Source organism: Thalia democratica, chromosome 2 (assembly GCF_965202585.1).
Source record: "Thalia democratica chromosome 2, ktThaDemo2.hap1.1, whole genome shotgun sequence".
Classification (NCBI taxonomy): domain Eukaryota; kingdom Metazoa; phylum Chordata; class Thaliacea; order Salpida; family Salpidae; genus Thalia; species Thalia democratica.
Window position 1 is genome coordinate 31513535 of NC_139166.1, and position 16899 is coordinate 31530433.

The 16899-nt window shown below is 24.1% G+C and overlaps 2 protein-coding genes across 2 annotated transcripts in view; one reads left to right on the forward strand and one right to left on the reverse strand.

Moving 5' to 3' along the window:
* Positions 1 to 16899, forward strand: part of LOC145849559 (unconventional myosin-VI-like) — a 51499-nt gene that overhangs the window by 14645 nt on the left and 19955 nt on the right. The window contains exons 10-16 of the mRNA XM_082954512.1: positions 5391 to 5548; positions 7454 to 7618; positions 8981 to 9108; positions 10634 to 10729; positions 13540 to 13695; positions 15266 to 15398; positions 16763 to 16893. Coding sequence (XP_082810638.1) covers positions 5391 to 5548; positions 7454 to 7618; positions 8981 to 9108; positions 10634 to 10729; positions 13540 to 13695; positions 15266 to 15398; positions 16763 to 16893 — 967 coding nt within the window. The remainder of the gene's footprint in view (positions 1 to 5390; positions 5549 to 7453; positions 7619 to 8980; positions 9109 to 10633; positions 10730 to 13539; positions 13696 to 15265; positions 15399 to 16762; positions 16894 to 16899) is intronic.
* On the reverse strand, positions 62 to 3705 carry LOC145849558 (eukaryotic translation initiation factor 5A-like). Its single transcript, XM_082954511.1, has 4 exons — positions 3603 to 3705; positions 2100 to 2286; positions 1316 to 1459; positions 62 to 837 (listed from the first exon to the last, which is right to left on the reverse strand). Exons 2-4 carry the CDS (start codon positions 2269 to 2271, stop codon positions 689 to 691), a joined length of 465 nt encoding a protein of 154 aa, XP_082810637.1. The 5' UTR covers positions 2272 to 2286; positions 3603 to 3705; the 3' UTR covers positions 62 to 688.

The window sequence follows — 16899 nt, forward strand, 5'->3', positions numbered from 1 at the left end:
TGTTAATGTTAATTATTAATGTTAATTAAAGTGTCTAAATTTACAAAAAAAAATACTGATATAAATATACGCCAAGTGTAGATTTGAATTATTAGGAGGCGATTAAAAAATACAAAACAAAAATTTGTACCACACATAACTTGGTTCAGGCATAAAATAATTGTAAGTTCACTTGCAATTTTTACAATTGAGATTCATATAGAACAGAGTTTCCCAAACTTTTTTCTTTTAAAAGGCCTCCTTTAAAGAAATAAAAAACTACGGTCCTCTCGAAAAAGATTACTCTAAAAACTACCATTAAAAAACTTAAGATCTTTATTTTTATTTAGCTTTTAATCATCAACTCCAGAATAACTAGTGTAAGTTTCAAATTATAACCTAATGGCCCCATTTTGACCCCTTTACTCCTTGTGGCTCCCAAGAAAACCACTTGGCCCACTTTGGGAAACCCTGATATAGAGTCTGTACACTGCACTTACAAAGTAATTATAAGTTATGACTTAGCTGTAAGAAGTACTACAATAACTTATTAGTTTTCATATTGCAGATGATTCAATTGCAATTATTATGGTTTAGTCAAAATAACAAATAAGATTTTAAAAGGTAACAATACGACATTACATTTATATTTACACAATAATTGAAAAGTATACGTTTTGCTGGAGAAGAGTTTGTTTTTTGATAAAGTTTAGTTAGTGCAAACTTTGCACTGAGCGACCTTTTCCTGCCCCAAAGCTGAGACTACTGTAATTGTCAGTTGTTTTTCTTCATCGTTATAAAGTTTCTTGATCTGCTCACCAATTTCACCAACGGCCTTTAAATCTTCTTTTGTATTACCTTTTGAAATAAAAGATGCATATACTTTTTTCTGCACAAACTTTAACAAAAAAATTGCAGTATTATTTCTAAGTGATGATCATATGGATGCTGATTAAATGACTTAAACGACTTTTTGATAGAATTAAAAATCTTGGTAAACTATTAGTAACTGTATTAAGTTATTAAAACACAATGAAATAGTTGCAGCTGAACTGTAAAATGTAAAAACTACTCGTATTATTTAGTTTAGCCTATGGCCATTTCGTTAGCCGAATTTATACAGCATTTATTAGATTATATTTTTTTAATGAAAAATGTAACCGTTGCTGAGGATTATAAAATTGATTAACATAACGAAGTGTTTTTTTTTATTCGAAGCAGTAATTTTAAATATATGAATTTAAATTAATTTTAAGTTGCGAAAAAGTTATAATAATTTTACAAATCAAATGGTATTATTATTGGTTTAAGAACAGTATTTACGTGGTCAACTAACCGTCATCATCCATAAGCTCAAGAAAGTCATCATCATCAATATAATTGAGACTGTACATCTTCCTGGTGACAATTGGCACGTTAATGTTGTGAGTTGAAGGGCAGATATCCTCATACTTTTTGTTGTCAAATATGTCTAACGCAACTGTTTAAAAAAATGTTTATCGAGAGTAGCTTATTTTAAAAACAGTTTAATTTTTATTAAATTTTTATAATGATAACTACCTGGATAGGTGTATTAGCTTTAAAAAATGCCAGACAACAATTAACAGCAGGTCCCGCGACAATACACGAATGGTTACATCAGGTAATCATAGTCACTAAACGTGCGATGGTTTCCAGCAAAACATTTTTTTTAAATTGTTACTAAATATTAGAAATAAAATGAGTTGATCGGCTAGGTAGCAGAACAAGAGCATATTATATTTATGAAGAAGGCGTGCATAGTTATAAAATTATAATTTTTATAATTTTATTCAGCTCGATGTCCTCTGACACTAATTAAGTATTTTTTGATTATTGTAAATAACAGTACAAATACCGGTGTTCAATCATAATTCCTACTATCTTAAAAAAACACGAAATATATTCATTCAAAGGAAGGCCTGTAAAATATTAAAAACAAGCTTTATTCTTAGATAACTCCTTAATGAAAAATCAAAACTAACTTTTTTTAGTATTTTGTGTGTGGTCACCACAATATGCTTCCTTTTTGATAGATCAAAAGGAAATGTTGTCTTTGCTTCAAAGCTAAAAATAAAGTTACTAAATACAACCAAACTAACCCAAATGAACTTTAGCATGTCCATGCTTTCCAGTTTTGCTTGTCGACATTTCGACAATCTTGCAAGGTTTTCCCTTGATGATGACATGACCTCCTTTTCTTAATGCTGAACATTGCTGCGGGTAGAAATCTGCTGCACCCGAACTAACTTGTTCTACTTCTCCATCAGACATACTTAGTGATAGATTCTGTTGAAGTGGTTTTAGTAAAATTAGAAGTTATTGCAAAAAAAAGTTTGAAGTTACTAAGTTGTTACATCTCTAAGTATATCTTGCTCTTAAAACAGAATAATTCTTTACTAAAAAAGTAATTTAATAGATGAGTATATTTGTTAATCTGTTTTATCTAAATTATGTTGATACATTTTAATTGATTTCAAGAAAAAGCCTAAAGAGTGTATATAAAAATGAGAAAATTACTAAGAATTTAAAAGCTATCTTAGATTGTTTTTTAGTTTGTTGAACTATTAAAATACTATTAACTAGTTACTATAAAGATCAATGGTTAGCTAGTAAAATGTACAACTGTAAAATAAAATTGTTTAACTTAAAAAACGATTTTGTTTTTCGAATTAAATTTTTAAACTGCTGTCATAAGGAGCGAAAAAAAGTTATTAAAATGTATATTAATTGAGTTTATACTAAACAGTTATGATTAAGGTGAAAGTATTTACTTAGGACTTTTTAGTATCTGATACAGCATTTCTAAGGTTGGAGTAATTTCACTTTACTAATTGAATAACAATAAAGTATAAACTCTCATTTTGTAGTTCGTATTATAGTAAAAATTAGATTTGTTTTACCCAAATTTACACTATATAGAAAATGTATCTATTAAAGTTTGCATTTTTTACTAACATTTGAGCATAAAAACTAACTTAATGTTCATTTTGATTTAGTAAATAACATAAAACTATTTCAGATTTCAGAAAATAGTAGAGTAATAAATAAGTACAACATTGTAAAGCATCTAATTATCAAAAAGTAAAATACATTAATGTTTTTAGGCAACTAAGTGATCGAAAATTTCTGAAAAGAAACAATTTTTTTAATGTCGTTTTGACATAAAATAAAAACTATTAAGTAATACCTAATAAATCTACTTTTGTTTCAGTTAAAAAAATATTTTTTTTAATGTTTTTGAGAGTTCGTATACACTAGGCTGTTGAACCATTAACAAGAAGTAGTTTATTTTTTAAATACATCACATTATTTGATATTAAAAAATATCTCATATAGCAAGTAAAACAAACAAAGACTAACAGCCAAAACAAATCGTCTAAAAGCTTAATAGTTTGTTAAACAGAAATTAAAACTAAACATTAAGTTTGTTATTGCATTATAGCAAAAGTAAAACAAAAGTTGTAGCTATCGTTGTAAAAAAAATCATAAAAATAGCTCAGTAAGTAACTTTTTATTGGAAGAAAAACAAGCTATCAACAAATGAGTTATTTTTACGTAAACTATAAAAACACAACCCTAGATAATAATTAGATGCTACGTACACAACAAAATATGACTTCAGTTCCGGTTAGTGATTTCGCATAAGAATATTTTTTCTTGTTTTAAATTGCTTCATGCACTTTCTATAAGGTAAATTTTCTCAACTGAAACTTTGACATTTTCAAAGGCTTAGTAGCTATTTTGCTCTCTAAAAAAATTCCTACTATCTTTTTCTGAATATCTCTTTCCTTTTCAGTAACGCCCAATTTTAAAACTTGACTTATTGTTTTTATTTTCTACAAATATGTTTATTTTATACAGATTAAAAATCGGTTTTTAATCGTTCTGTTCTTGGTATAAAATTTCTCATAAACTTCCTAACTTCTGCATAAATTTAGAAATTGATTTAATTTTTCATACTAAGCATAATGTTTAAGGCTTGTGAACGCATAACATTTTTAATATTGGAACAGATCTTTTACAAGTATTTCTAGTAAGTAGCTTTTTTAATTCCTCACAATATCATTCTAAACAAGAATTAATTTAATCTTTTTCTTGCTACAAAGTTTACAAAAAAAAACAAATGGAGTTCTAAGAAAAATATAGTTAATGGACACTTGTAATAAATTACACTTTTATGCTTTAATGAGTTTTGTGTAGTTTAATCATGCCAATTGCAATATTTATAACTTATAAATATAATAATTCTATCTTTCTTGCAATAAAATTCCTAACCAATTTTTAGGCTGATATGTATATGAATATATTATGTTTGCAAAAATTATTGTTATAACGAATAAAAAACGTTTCGTTTAGAAATTTTTTAAAATAGCTAACTTTAATTTGTTTAAAGTCATTTTGAACTGTTTGAATGTACTTATTACGTAACTAGGTAATACGCCCTTTTCAAACACAAAATAGTATTTGCTAAACATTACTAAATTGATAAGCATACTATTTATTACCAGAATAGTTTATTTTTGATTTATAAATACTTTTACTAAATAGTTTTTAACGAAATTAATATTGATAAATGTAAAAAAAAAAACAAACATTTAAAAGTTAAATGCCAAATTTTACCAGTTTGATATACTGTAAATGTTTAAAGAACTGTATATAAGTAATACTTATGAATAACTAAAGCTTTTTTTTATTTAGAAAAGTTATTTGATAGGATTAGGTAAAACTTATAATTTCTTTATGGATAATATGGTCTTGCAATTTATAAGAAAGTAAAAAAAAGTATATATTATAAATTTTTATAAAAAACAAATGTTGTGCATTAAAAGTAATATATAGTTTAATTTTTTATTTTAAATCTTAATTAATGTAAAAATAATCTGTATGAGTTAATTACTTAATTGTTAAGAAATTTATTTGGAAATTTTCAAAAACCTAGCGTTTCAAAATGAAGTTTAAACTTTAAAGTTACTGTGTTTTAAATAAATTAAAAGGTTATTAAGCATAACATTTCTCTATTGAAATGCCTTATTGACTTTATTTCATAATGATTAACAATCATTTCATAAAAACGTTGATTGAATAAAGTTTACGAAAGGTTTTTTGTTATATATATAGTAAAAAAGATGACATCCAATTAAAGATGATACGTTGGATTTTTTTAGTCCATGTAAGTCTCCTAACTAGTTAATAGATGTAATTAAGTTTCAAAATGTCGTTGTCACTAATAACTGTAAGCAAATAAATGGCATAATAGCAGTATTTTTAAGATATAGTAATGCTTACTTGTAAAAAGCACTTGATAAGTTTTCCAGAATAAAAGTTAGGCAAACTGATAATAATTATGTCAACAGTGTTTTCGAATTTTGAGTTTATAAACATTTTAACAGGGTTCCACTTAACAAAGTTCAGTCATCAAATGCAAGAGAAGCATTAGCGAAAGCGATTTATTCAAATTTGTTCGATCATGTAGTTAGTAGGGTGAATGAATGTTTCCCTTTTAAACAATCAACTGGCTATATTGGAATACTTGATATTGCTGGCTTTGGTGAGTTATTTCATAACAAAACTGAAATCAACTTAAGATGTTTAAGAAAATTCTTGAAAAATAATTACTTATAACATATTTTTATTCAAATTATAATATTATTAAACTTACACTCATTTTTTTCTATATATAGCTTTCTAGTTTTACTTTATAGACTTATGATTAAATTAAAAACATATTATAAAGCTAATACAGTAGTATCCTCTTAAATTATTGGAAATAATATATAGTTTTTATGTTATATTGTTACCATAATTAAGAAAATTACCGTTAAAAATGTTTTGAATTTTTTGATTTAAGTTTTTTTGATACATTCAAGGTAGTTTGTTTATTTTTTGTGCATAATATTTAAAAAAACAACTAATTATATGTTAACATTTTTAAAGAATTAACTGATGTTATACAATATTTTAAAACTATGTTTAATGTTTTTTTTAAATACTGATTAAAATACTTCTTTACACCTAATTTTTTTTAATGTATTTATAGTAGACGGTCAACTAAATACGATGTATAACTATAAAGTTTATACTTAAAAGACCGGAAACAATGTACAGTTTAATTACTTATTACGTTTTTCAGTCAGAATTTACTGCCCCGCTGTACTTTGAAAAGAAATTTACACTAGAAATTTACTTTTATGAATTACTTAATTTTTTTTTATAAAGTCTATGCCTATAATATATTTAACGAAAAACTATATTTAAAAAGATAGATGTTTAAAAAAAGGTGATCAAAACTGAATAAAGATGCTTTGAAATAAACAAAATGTGATGAATTACGTTAATTATTAAAAAATGCGGTTACTAAAATTATCTGAAGGCCATAAGGGGGTAAAACACTTTTAAACATTGCAGATTTTTAACTAACAGCTTTCAGTTATAGCTGACTGTTCAGGTTTTTGATTTAAAAACTAGTTCTATGGTTGGATATAATGGTATAGCTGTACACAATCTGAAAGCTCAATATGTTTCTTATAATGAAGCAATCTTAAAAACTAAATCTACTTTACAAAATATGTTTTATCCACCAGTATGTAACCAACCGTTTTTAAAATTTTTAACTTTGTAATTAAGCCTTATTAGATACCAAAAATCTATATTTAGTAGCTCGTTTAAGTTTAATCTAGTATATAGATTTTTAGTGAGTTTTTATTTTCATTAAAAAAAGGATGAATAATTATGGTCCGTGCGTTTGTGTCGAAAACTGTTTACAAAAATGACTATCTCAATAATAAATTGAAACTTTTGTATTCTATAAAATTAAAGTTTATTTATTTGTCTTTCATAAATAACCTAATCAAATTTTTTTAACCTCCATGCCCTTATTCTAAGATAGAATATTACCTTGACTAAAACATTATATCAGGTTAGCCAAAAAAACTGGAAAAATTGTAAGTTTTTAACTATTGCTACATGTAAAGTTACAAAATTTCGATTAGATACGAAAAATCTATCATAAAGATTTTTTTTGTTTCTATTAATTTTTTTTTTCACAAAATTAAAACATTTAAAGTAGCTTTACATTATCTTTTTAATGATGTTATACTATTTAAGACACTTTTTTTTTACTTTAAGTTTAATTGTATACTAAAAATGGACTAAAAAACTTGTATTTTAACAACCTGGTAGAAATTCATAAAACCTTGAAAACATTTACAAAAAACATTTGGCAACCTTGTTGTATATTTCTGAACTAAGTTTCAAGTGATATGAATTTATCTACTAAAGTGTTACTAGGTATATTGATTTAAAAAAAATTGTTGCATTTTCATTAGCTTTTATGTCAAAGCTTAATAATTTTAATTTTTTTTTTTTAGTTTTAGCTCGTAGTTTTGCTTAAAATTAAAATTAAAAATGTTTAAATTATGCCATATTTGTTTAAGAATTATAATTCTTTTTTTAGAATACTTCGAAGTAAATTCCTTCGAACAATTTTGTATCAACTATTGTAATGAAAAGCTGCAACAGTTCTTCAACGAAAGAGTTTTAAGGGAAGAACAGGAACTGTATTTGAAAGAAGATCTTGGAGTTCACGAAGTCCACTACAATGATAACCAGGATTGTATTGGTTTGTAGCTTAAAAACTTCTAGTTAATTTTAAAATTAGTCTAAAGTAACTTTTAAAATAAAACTAGTCTAAAGGTTTTTTAAGTTTCAATAATTATGTTTATATTCATTTAAAATGTAACATTTAAGTTTTTTTACACTTTGACTATTTATCTCCTTAAAAATAATTTTCGTTTTTTTGCCTATAAATTTTCTACCTAAAACTTTAACACTACTAGCTTTATGAATTTTATTTCAACAGTAATGACCTAAATTTATTAGTTTAATAGAATACTATTTAGAAAAAGCAACAAATTTAATTATCTTAATTAATTAGCCCTTAACTTCCTTTACAACCTAAAATAACTTAAATTTAAACCATTTGTGAGAGAGTATACTTCTCTGATATTTACCATAAATTGCTAAAATTTCTGAGTTAATAGATGTGCTTATTTACTAAACTTTGTTATAATGAAAATGTCAATGTATTTGCGGATGAAGAATTATGTAAAGGCGGGCAAAGTATGGTCCATGGGTCGGGTCCAGCCCACCATCCGTAAATTTTGATATTCGTCAAACTATTTGTTTATTTCGACGTTTATTAGCTTGAAATGAACTTGTGCAAATCTAATAGATAAAAAAAAAATATATTGACATGTAAATTAATTTGAATTCAAATATATATTAGTGCTTAGTTTCTTACAGACTTTGTTTTTATTTTCTTAATTTTTTAGTGTTACTTTTCACAATTACATGGATTGGGAAAACATTTAATTTTAAAACGTCAGACCCTCGAAAAATAAATTATAAACATAAACTGCTGACTAGAAAAGTTGCCTACCCTTAAATTCAAGTGACTTTGTTGTGGCCTTTTTAACAAAACAGTAATTTTTATAAGCATATTTATACTTTTTAATTTCGAGTTATCCTTAATTAATAAATTTAGATATGTCTCTTAATTAACCAACTAGTTTTAGATAATTACTTTTCAAGATTGTTTTTTTAATAAGGCAATTGTGCTATAATTTTCAGCACTATAGTAGGTCATAATCAAAAAAATGAAGTATTGTTTGTGTAATTAAACTTTATTATACTAAGAAACGCATAGTAATACTTTGATATGTGTTCTAAATATAGAATATCAAAAATATTATAAACGTAGTTTAAACAATTGAGTTTATTATTATTTCATAGTATAATTAATTATTATAAGTTTTTGTACTAAAGAGTTCTGTATTTATTTATTTTTAAATTTCTAACAAAATTATTTTCATTAAATTTTTTTAATATGTTTCCATCTAAAACTAAAAATAGTACCATCTATAGTAATGTCCATACAAAACATGAGTTTTCTTTTTATATTTATGAGAATTTTTTTTTTCAGATTTGATAGAAGCTCCGAAAATAGGAATACTAGATATTTTAGATGAAGAAAGCAAGCTACCTAGGCCTGATGATAAGCATTTCACATCGCAAATACACCAAAAACACAAAAATCACTTCAGAATTACTGTAAGACAATTTTTTTAAGCCTTAATTTTTATTTTTTAAATACAACACATAAAATATACAAAACAAGTTATAGATTTAAATAATTTAGTTTTGGTGAGAATCTTCAAAAGTTTTACCATTAATAATTTTATTAAAAAATATTATTAGGAACTTTAATTTATGTTAAGTTTTAAAATGTTTAGTACTTTATCGTAGTGTTATTTTTAATAAATTTATACTTGCTCAACTTTATAAAATAAAAGATCGCAGTAAAAATTTAAAGTTAAAACTTTTATTTAGGCAAACATTAGCAACAGAAAAGTTAAATAAAACAGCTTACTTAAGATGAAAATTTACTAATCTATCTTAAAAAAAGTTTTCCATAATATTTATCTGAATATTAAAACATTATTTCATTATATCATGACTAAAAGTTTTTCATTTTTAAATCAGGTAGAATACTTCTATAAAAAGTATTATTTTTTAAACAGTTGTTAAACTGTGGTTAGCACCACTTGACAAGTTGTGGCTGAATAAGGCTCATTAAATATTAATTCAAATTAAATTAAACACCGAGCAATAATCAATCTTATGATTTAAAATTAAATCGAGTTTAACTTTTAATTTATTAATCTTTGTGTATATGATTTATTTAAAATATATTTGATATAGATTATTTGATAAAGATTACGTTTTATATAAAACTTTCAAGTTTAGCATACATATCAAGTACTTTTTAAAACGTTTACTTAAGTTTAATTTTACACGTTTTTAACTTCTTGTAATAAGTTTATTAAACTAATGAAATTATCGAAGACTGTTTGTAAAGGTTCTTTCCAAAGAGTAGTAAATTTCTCATATATTCTAGTATTATTAAAAGTAAAAATGTTTAGCAGCTAGATTTCAAAAGCTTACATTGTCCTATAATAAATGAAGTTATATAATATAAAAAAACATTAAATAATTAAAAAAGTTTTTTTTTTTCTTATCAAAATTACATAAAGCTATGTATTTCTTTATAAATTAAGGTTGTATATATTATAGTAATTATTGAATAAAAGTAGATTGCGAAAAGTTATCGGTGTTTAATCAGACAAGGAGATATGACAATACAAATACTTCTGTTTAATTTTATTTAAGTTACGCCGTCAAATCTAAAAGTTATCTTTATACATTATCTTTTTAAAAGCTTGTCATTAAAAAAAAACAAAAAGTTTTACGGGGCTTTTTATTAGATTAAAAAAATATAATATTACGGGAAAGATGTTGTTAGCAAAAGCATAAACTAGCTATTGCCAATAATTAAGACCTGTCCCGGTCAGTTGATTATTACAGAGGTTTTTCAAGTATTTATATTAAAAAGTAAAGACGCCAAACAACGCAAATATGTTGGTATAGATTCCATGGTTTTAATTGTAATCTTCCTTTTTTTTGCTTTTTCAAATGCTTAGTCCACATCTATATAATTTTGTTTTCATTGCAAGTTAACCAAAATACAGTTAATGAAAAATATTGTTTCACTAAAACATGAGTTTAATTTTATCAGATTCCAAGGAAATCGCAACTGACAACTCACCGGAACTTGAGAGATGACGAAGGTTTCCTGATAAGACATTTTGCAGGAGCCGTTTGCTACCAAACTGTAAGTTGTAAAAATTTTGTTGATATACAAGTTTAGGTGTTTTGATAACTTTTCACATCATATTATTATATCTTTTAACCACTGTTGTTAGTTTGTACTCGTTTTAATTTTTTTCATAACTTTATTTAAAGTAATGTTTATGTAGCTTTTCAAATACACTACTTTAACTTTGCAGACATAAACAGCAACTTAGTTAAAAAGGAACTTAAATTGGTTTGATTTTTTATTTGTTGTTAAAGAATAGTATAATATATATACATTTATTACTTTATAAATAACTTAATAACAAATATATAGTTTTTCCAAAGACAAAAAAATCTTATCAATTTTAAAAGTTATAAGACAAATATAAATTATTTGTATAACTAGTTATCTATTTATACTTTTGTAAGTGTTTAATATTTAGCTCACTTTTTAATAGCACTGAAATATTGCTCAAAGCTACTTAAGGTAATAAAACATTAAGAATAGTACTGATATTTAAAGTAAAGTATCAATCAGAAATAAAATACGAGTTAAAAATTGTTACTGTTAGTTCTTTTTTTTTTTGCTATTGAAAGATAATTTTATTTTTTGAAAAAAACTATGAAAAATACTTTATTTTTAAAGCAGTCTTCTTAAAACTACTAGAAAAATAGTTTATTTATTAATTTACATAATGGTAGTTCCTTTAAGCATAAGTTTTATAGTGTTAAAATTTATACCAAAGTTTTTAATTTTTTTTAGAATAACCTGTCATATATAGACTACTCCCCATTAAAATAATATTTGTTTGCTTTTTCTTGCTCTTTGTTAAACTTTAACTTTTCATGATTTTGTTTATTTAGTCTGTACATGCAACTGCTTTTAGTTTATTGACGTTTGCAAATTATTATTTAATTTTTAAAATTCCTAAAAATTTTTGTACTTTAACTAGTTAAACTTAGGTTTAACATAATACGAAACATTTTTGGTTTATTGAAAGGTATGAGAAGTTATAATTCCGAAATAGTAAAGCACACAGCTTTATTACTCTATACTATTTCTATAAGAATCTTTATATTAAAAGCTTCGTTGTGTTCAATTTCTATTTAAAAGTATTTACAAAGTTATTTACCAAAACTGTACAGTGTACATTGAAAAAATATATAACGATTTTTTAAAAAAATTGTTTTAGATATGTTTCGATATATTTTAATTGTGATAAAATTTAATAAACTTACACAATTTTAAGGTAGAAATTTTTGTTTAAATTTATGGAATTAACTTATAATTTAGTTATAGACTTAAATTTTAAAATACATTAAAAAAAACTTTTCTAAATTAATAATTATAACAACTAAGTATTCACTCATATCTATATGAATCTACCAGATCCAATTTTTTAAACTAATAGGAATTATTCTGTAAAAAGTAATTCTGTATTAAAAAAACTAAATCACACTAGATTCTTATCAAAAAGTTCTCTGAAAAGGTATAAGTAAACAGGATTGCCAAAAAACCTGGAAATATCTGGAATTTAACAATTCAGGCAAAAAAACTGTAAAACATGGAATTTGAGAAGCTTTTAGAAAGAACCTGGAATTTAGAACAAAAAATAGGAAAAATATGGAATTTTAAACAACACGTAAAATAATAAATTTAGAGTAAATGCAAAAAATATATCTTAATGTTTTTGTGTTTTTTAGATTTTTTTTATTACAGAACACATTTTAAGTAGCATTACAGTATTTTTTTAATACTCATATACCATTTAAGACCTTAAGTTTAGTTTTATACTTAAATTATACTAAAAGCCTGTATGTTCAAAAATATGGAAGAAAATTAGAAAATCTGGAAAATTTTATAAAAAACCTTTTGCAACCCTGAAATAAATCATCAAGCATACCACAGTTTAGATGATATCACTATTGTTGGTTTAAAAACACTTTAAAATATTTTCTACTGGTATTAGAAGTAATAAAAACAATTATAATTAATACAAAGGTAAGTTTTTACTTTGCTCTTACCAGCATATGTTTGCTTTAATTTAATTAATAAAACGATGTTGATTGATTCATAGTAATCCTTAATGTTTCATGATACAAGAAAAGAAAATTTAATTATAATTTTCAATTTTGATATTTTTTATATTCCTAGATAAGTTAGTCTTTCTATACTTTTTCTATGATGTACAACAGGGTTGTGCAACTTATGTTGTCGGTGTGCCTGGTCAGACTTTTGTACATTGTAGAATATATAACATACCGGCTAGATTTGTTTGATATAGAATTTTGTGAGCCGCTTGGCTTTTGTAAAACTGTACTAAAAATATTCTTAGTTTGTCTTTTTACTAAACTATAGCAGTATAACCATAACATTAGCATTATAATTTACTCTCAATTTATATTAAGTCATACTTCTAAACTTTTATTGAAACATTTTTTAATTTTTTATGTTTTGTAAAAGTTTTTATCATAAAAAATTATTTGCAAGCCTTATGTTGTTCCCCTTATTATATAAAACAAAGTTTTGAATAGGAAGTCACTAAGCAAGAAATTGTTTATCTAGTTTCATTTAATTATTAGTTAGAACATAGTCATAGATTAGGAATGGAAACGTATGGCCTAATTTATAGATCTCGTAGATCATTAGTTTTAACAGAATCTTTTAAAATTTACTTTTACTACTTCAAATGCTCCATTAAAACTATTACTTAATCAGTAAATTTTAACAGAAATTAGTTGTGTTTTATATAATAGATTTCTAATTCATTTATTTGAAAAATTTCGTTTTAAATTGTTTTATATAGTATTTTAAACTACCATATAATACTATCCATAATATAACAGGCGAAGTTCGTTGAGAAGAATAACGATGCATTACATTATTCGCTTGAAAAGTTAGTTAGTGGAAGTAAAGACCAACTTGTAAGAAAGTTGTTTGAAAATTCATTGTCTGCTACAAAAGGAAAACTTGCTTTTATCAGTGTTGGAAACAAATTTAAAGTGAGTGTTACATTATCTTAAAGTTTGCATACTTTTTTTTCGGACGTACAATAAAAGATTATTGTACAGCTTAAATTTGGGTATTGTTTATATTATTAACAAAACCAATTGATTAAAAAAAAAAGTTTTAAAAAAACAAAAATTAATGATTTTGTTATAAGTGGTTAAATTATATAATTTGTTCTTTTAAGTATATAAATAGTAGGAATTATAATTTTTCAGAGTAAAGACTTTTGTATAAAAAAGTTTCAAAATAAAAAAAATATTGACGTATTACATATAGTTTATAGTTTATTATCTAAACATCAAAAAAAAATTTTTGTTGAATCAATTGATTCTAAACTTAAAATAACCTTGTACTTCGGTAATAAAAATATAGTATAAAGTTTAGATAACAAAAAATAAAAATTTTTGGAAGTTTATGTGTTTTATAAACTATAAGTGTCGTAAAAGTAGACTATTTTGCACACTTGTTTTTTATTGTTCCAAAACAATATAAGCTCAGAAAATTAGTATTCGAAAAATACTAAATAAATATTTTTAAATATATAGTTTTGTGATTTTATCCATTTGTTCACAATGAAAAACTATATTAAAATGATTATGTAAAATGTAAGCTTATCTGAAATCTCAGCTTATCTCCATATGTTCGATAAAATATTTTTTGCCTACAAGAAACCTACGTTTGTATTTTTAAGTTAGTTAGTGTAAAATTTACAAAATTGTATCCATTTATATTTTTTGTTACATATTTATTTGTGTACTTTTAATTTTTAAAATAACATTAAAAGTTCTCAACTTATAAATAATCAGATTTTATTTAAATAAGATTTATTAATAAAATGAAGATATCGTTTAATTTTTTTAAACTAGTGAAAAGTAATATTTTACTAATAAAATTTAAAAAATTGAAGTGATATATTAATTTACCATTTTTTAATCTAATTTTGTACAAAGTAGTTACTATTTGTAGAAAATAATTTAAATTTTATTTGTATTTAGTTTGAAAAGCATTTATAAAAAGCTACGTTAAATTTTCAATTGCATAAAACACTTATTACATAGCGATAACAGGTACGAAATAGAAATTATTAATTATTAACTTACAGTAAACAAAACTGTATGGAATTATTACTTCTACGTTTCTATTTACCTATAATTTTCTTGTTGTTTATTTAAAACTGATTATCGTTTGCTTTTAATCTTATTAGATAAAATATATTAAATTATAGTTAATGCTGCTAGTTTATTTAAGAAATTTTAGGTTCTTTATAGAAGTAATAAAAGTGTTAAACATATGTTAAAACTATGATGATAAAATTTTTATCTACCAGTTTGAAATTTCTATATGCTTTATTTGAGCAAGTCTTACTAATTTCTTAGGTAAAATATATTTTTAAATTAATTAAACTGACCGAGTTAAGGACACTCGATCTTAATTTTTCTAATTTGAAATCAAGCTAAACAATATATTTATAACAAATTGTAGTATAACTTTATTAAAAAGATAGATATATACTATTGCAAAAACTGTCAAATTAGTTTACAAGATACATTTTAAATTTTTCAGAAACAACTGGCTAATTTGTTGAAAAAGTTAGAGAACACAGGATCATCCTTTATAAGATGTATCAAGCCAAACATAACAATGCAAGAACAATATTTTCAAGGCGGACAAATTCTTTCACAGTTGCAATGCTCTGGTATGTAATCTTCCATTATTATAAATTGAAATACCTTTTAACCTTAAGTGCTAAAGTCTGAATGAAAAACTTTTTTATGTTCAGAAAAACTTCAGAAAAATGCTACAGTGTTCTGGCCATTAATAAAGCTCTTTAGTAAAATTAAATCGTTTGTTTACAGCTTATTTTTCCAATTTAAGGAGACGATAAAAAATAATATTCCCTCTGTCTAAAATTTAAGCATATATATAAATGTTTAAAGTTTTTATAAAATCATCAAATCAAAGTTATTTATTAAATAATTGCTTATTTTACAATATTTATCGTTTATTTACCTTAGTTCGCCCATTAAAAAACAGTTTGCAGTAAAAAGCCAAAAGCATGTGTTAGTTTTTAACATGTTTAGACACAAAATACATTTACTAATAGTGTATAGTGAGTTTTCCATATGTAATTTGTATTTCGTTTCGTACACTTACCCGGATTAACGTATTTTTAAAAACAAATCGCAATCTTTAGCTAACCTTAAGCCATAAACGTTTTTATGGATCACGATATTAAAAATACGTTTTACATATTTCAATTGGCATTTGCTACCAATATGACCTTTAAATACCAGTCTAGTTATAATATAAATTTATACTCAAAAAACTTGCATTAAATTGATATATTTTTTAATAAATAAAAACAAATTATACAGTAATCTTCCTTTATTCTACCAACATATGTTTCTGTGTGTCAACGAATCAACACACTTCAACTGGGTTGTTAATAGGGTTGTTAATTCCAGTGAAGTTACTTTACTAGGAACTTTTGTTAGCAAACAATTAAAACTATATTTTGAACAGTTATATTTTTTAATATAATTTTTATTCTATCAACTTACTTTGAAACTCACAAAAAATAAAAATAAATAAAAGTGCATCTTAATTTTTCAAAAATAGCTTAGTTATCTTAATTCTTAGCTTAATATTCTAAAAAAAAATTATCTAAAGCTTTCTGTACAGTTTCATCATAAAAGTTTCGTATTTTGTTTAAAAAGTAAATTATTATTAATTTTATCTAAACTGGCCTCGTGTTTTTTTTTTGTGATAGTTATTTCAAAGAATTGAAACTCTTGCTAAAAAGACACTAACTATAACAGTATAAAACAATAGCTGTACTAAGTTTGCGATAAAGTATAAATATAGTTGTTACAGTAAGTCTGTATGTCTTTAAGTAGATTAGTCTTCTTACTGTATCACTCAGCATAGTACATATTTTAAATGCGTTAAGTAATATACACTTTTGTATAGCTTACAAATACATTTTATTCCATACAAGAGTGTGTGTGTCATTGTATAAAAACACCTAATTAAATCTAATACTGTTTCGTTTAACAACAGGAATGGTATCCGTTTTAAACCTGATGCAAGGAGGGTACCCATCAAGAACTTCTTTCCAAGAGGTTTATGAGATGTACAAGAAATTGATGCCTGATCGATTAAAGAGACTTGATCCTAGATTATTCTGCAAGGTTTTA

Excerpts from the sequence above, each read along its gene's own strand:
- LOC145849558 (XM_082954511.1), bottom strand. The coding sequence starts at position 2,271 with ATGTCTGATGGAGAAGTAGAACAAGTTAGTTCGGGTGCAGCAGATTTC. Across the intron at positions 1,460-2,099 it reads ACATGCTAAAGTTCATTTGG|TTGCGTTAGACATATTTGAC; the intron begins GTTAGTTTGGTT and ends TTTTTTAAACAG. Across the intron at positions 838-1,315 it reads TGAGCTTATGGATGATGACG|GTAATACAAAAGAAGATTTA; the intron begins GTTAGTTGACCA and ends TTATTTCAAAAG.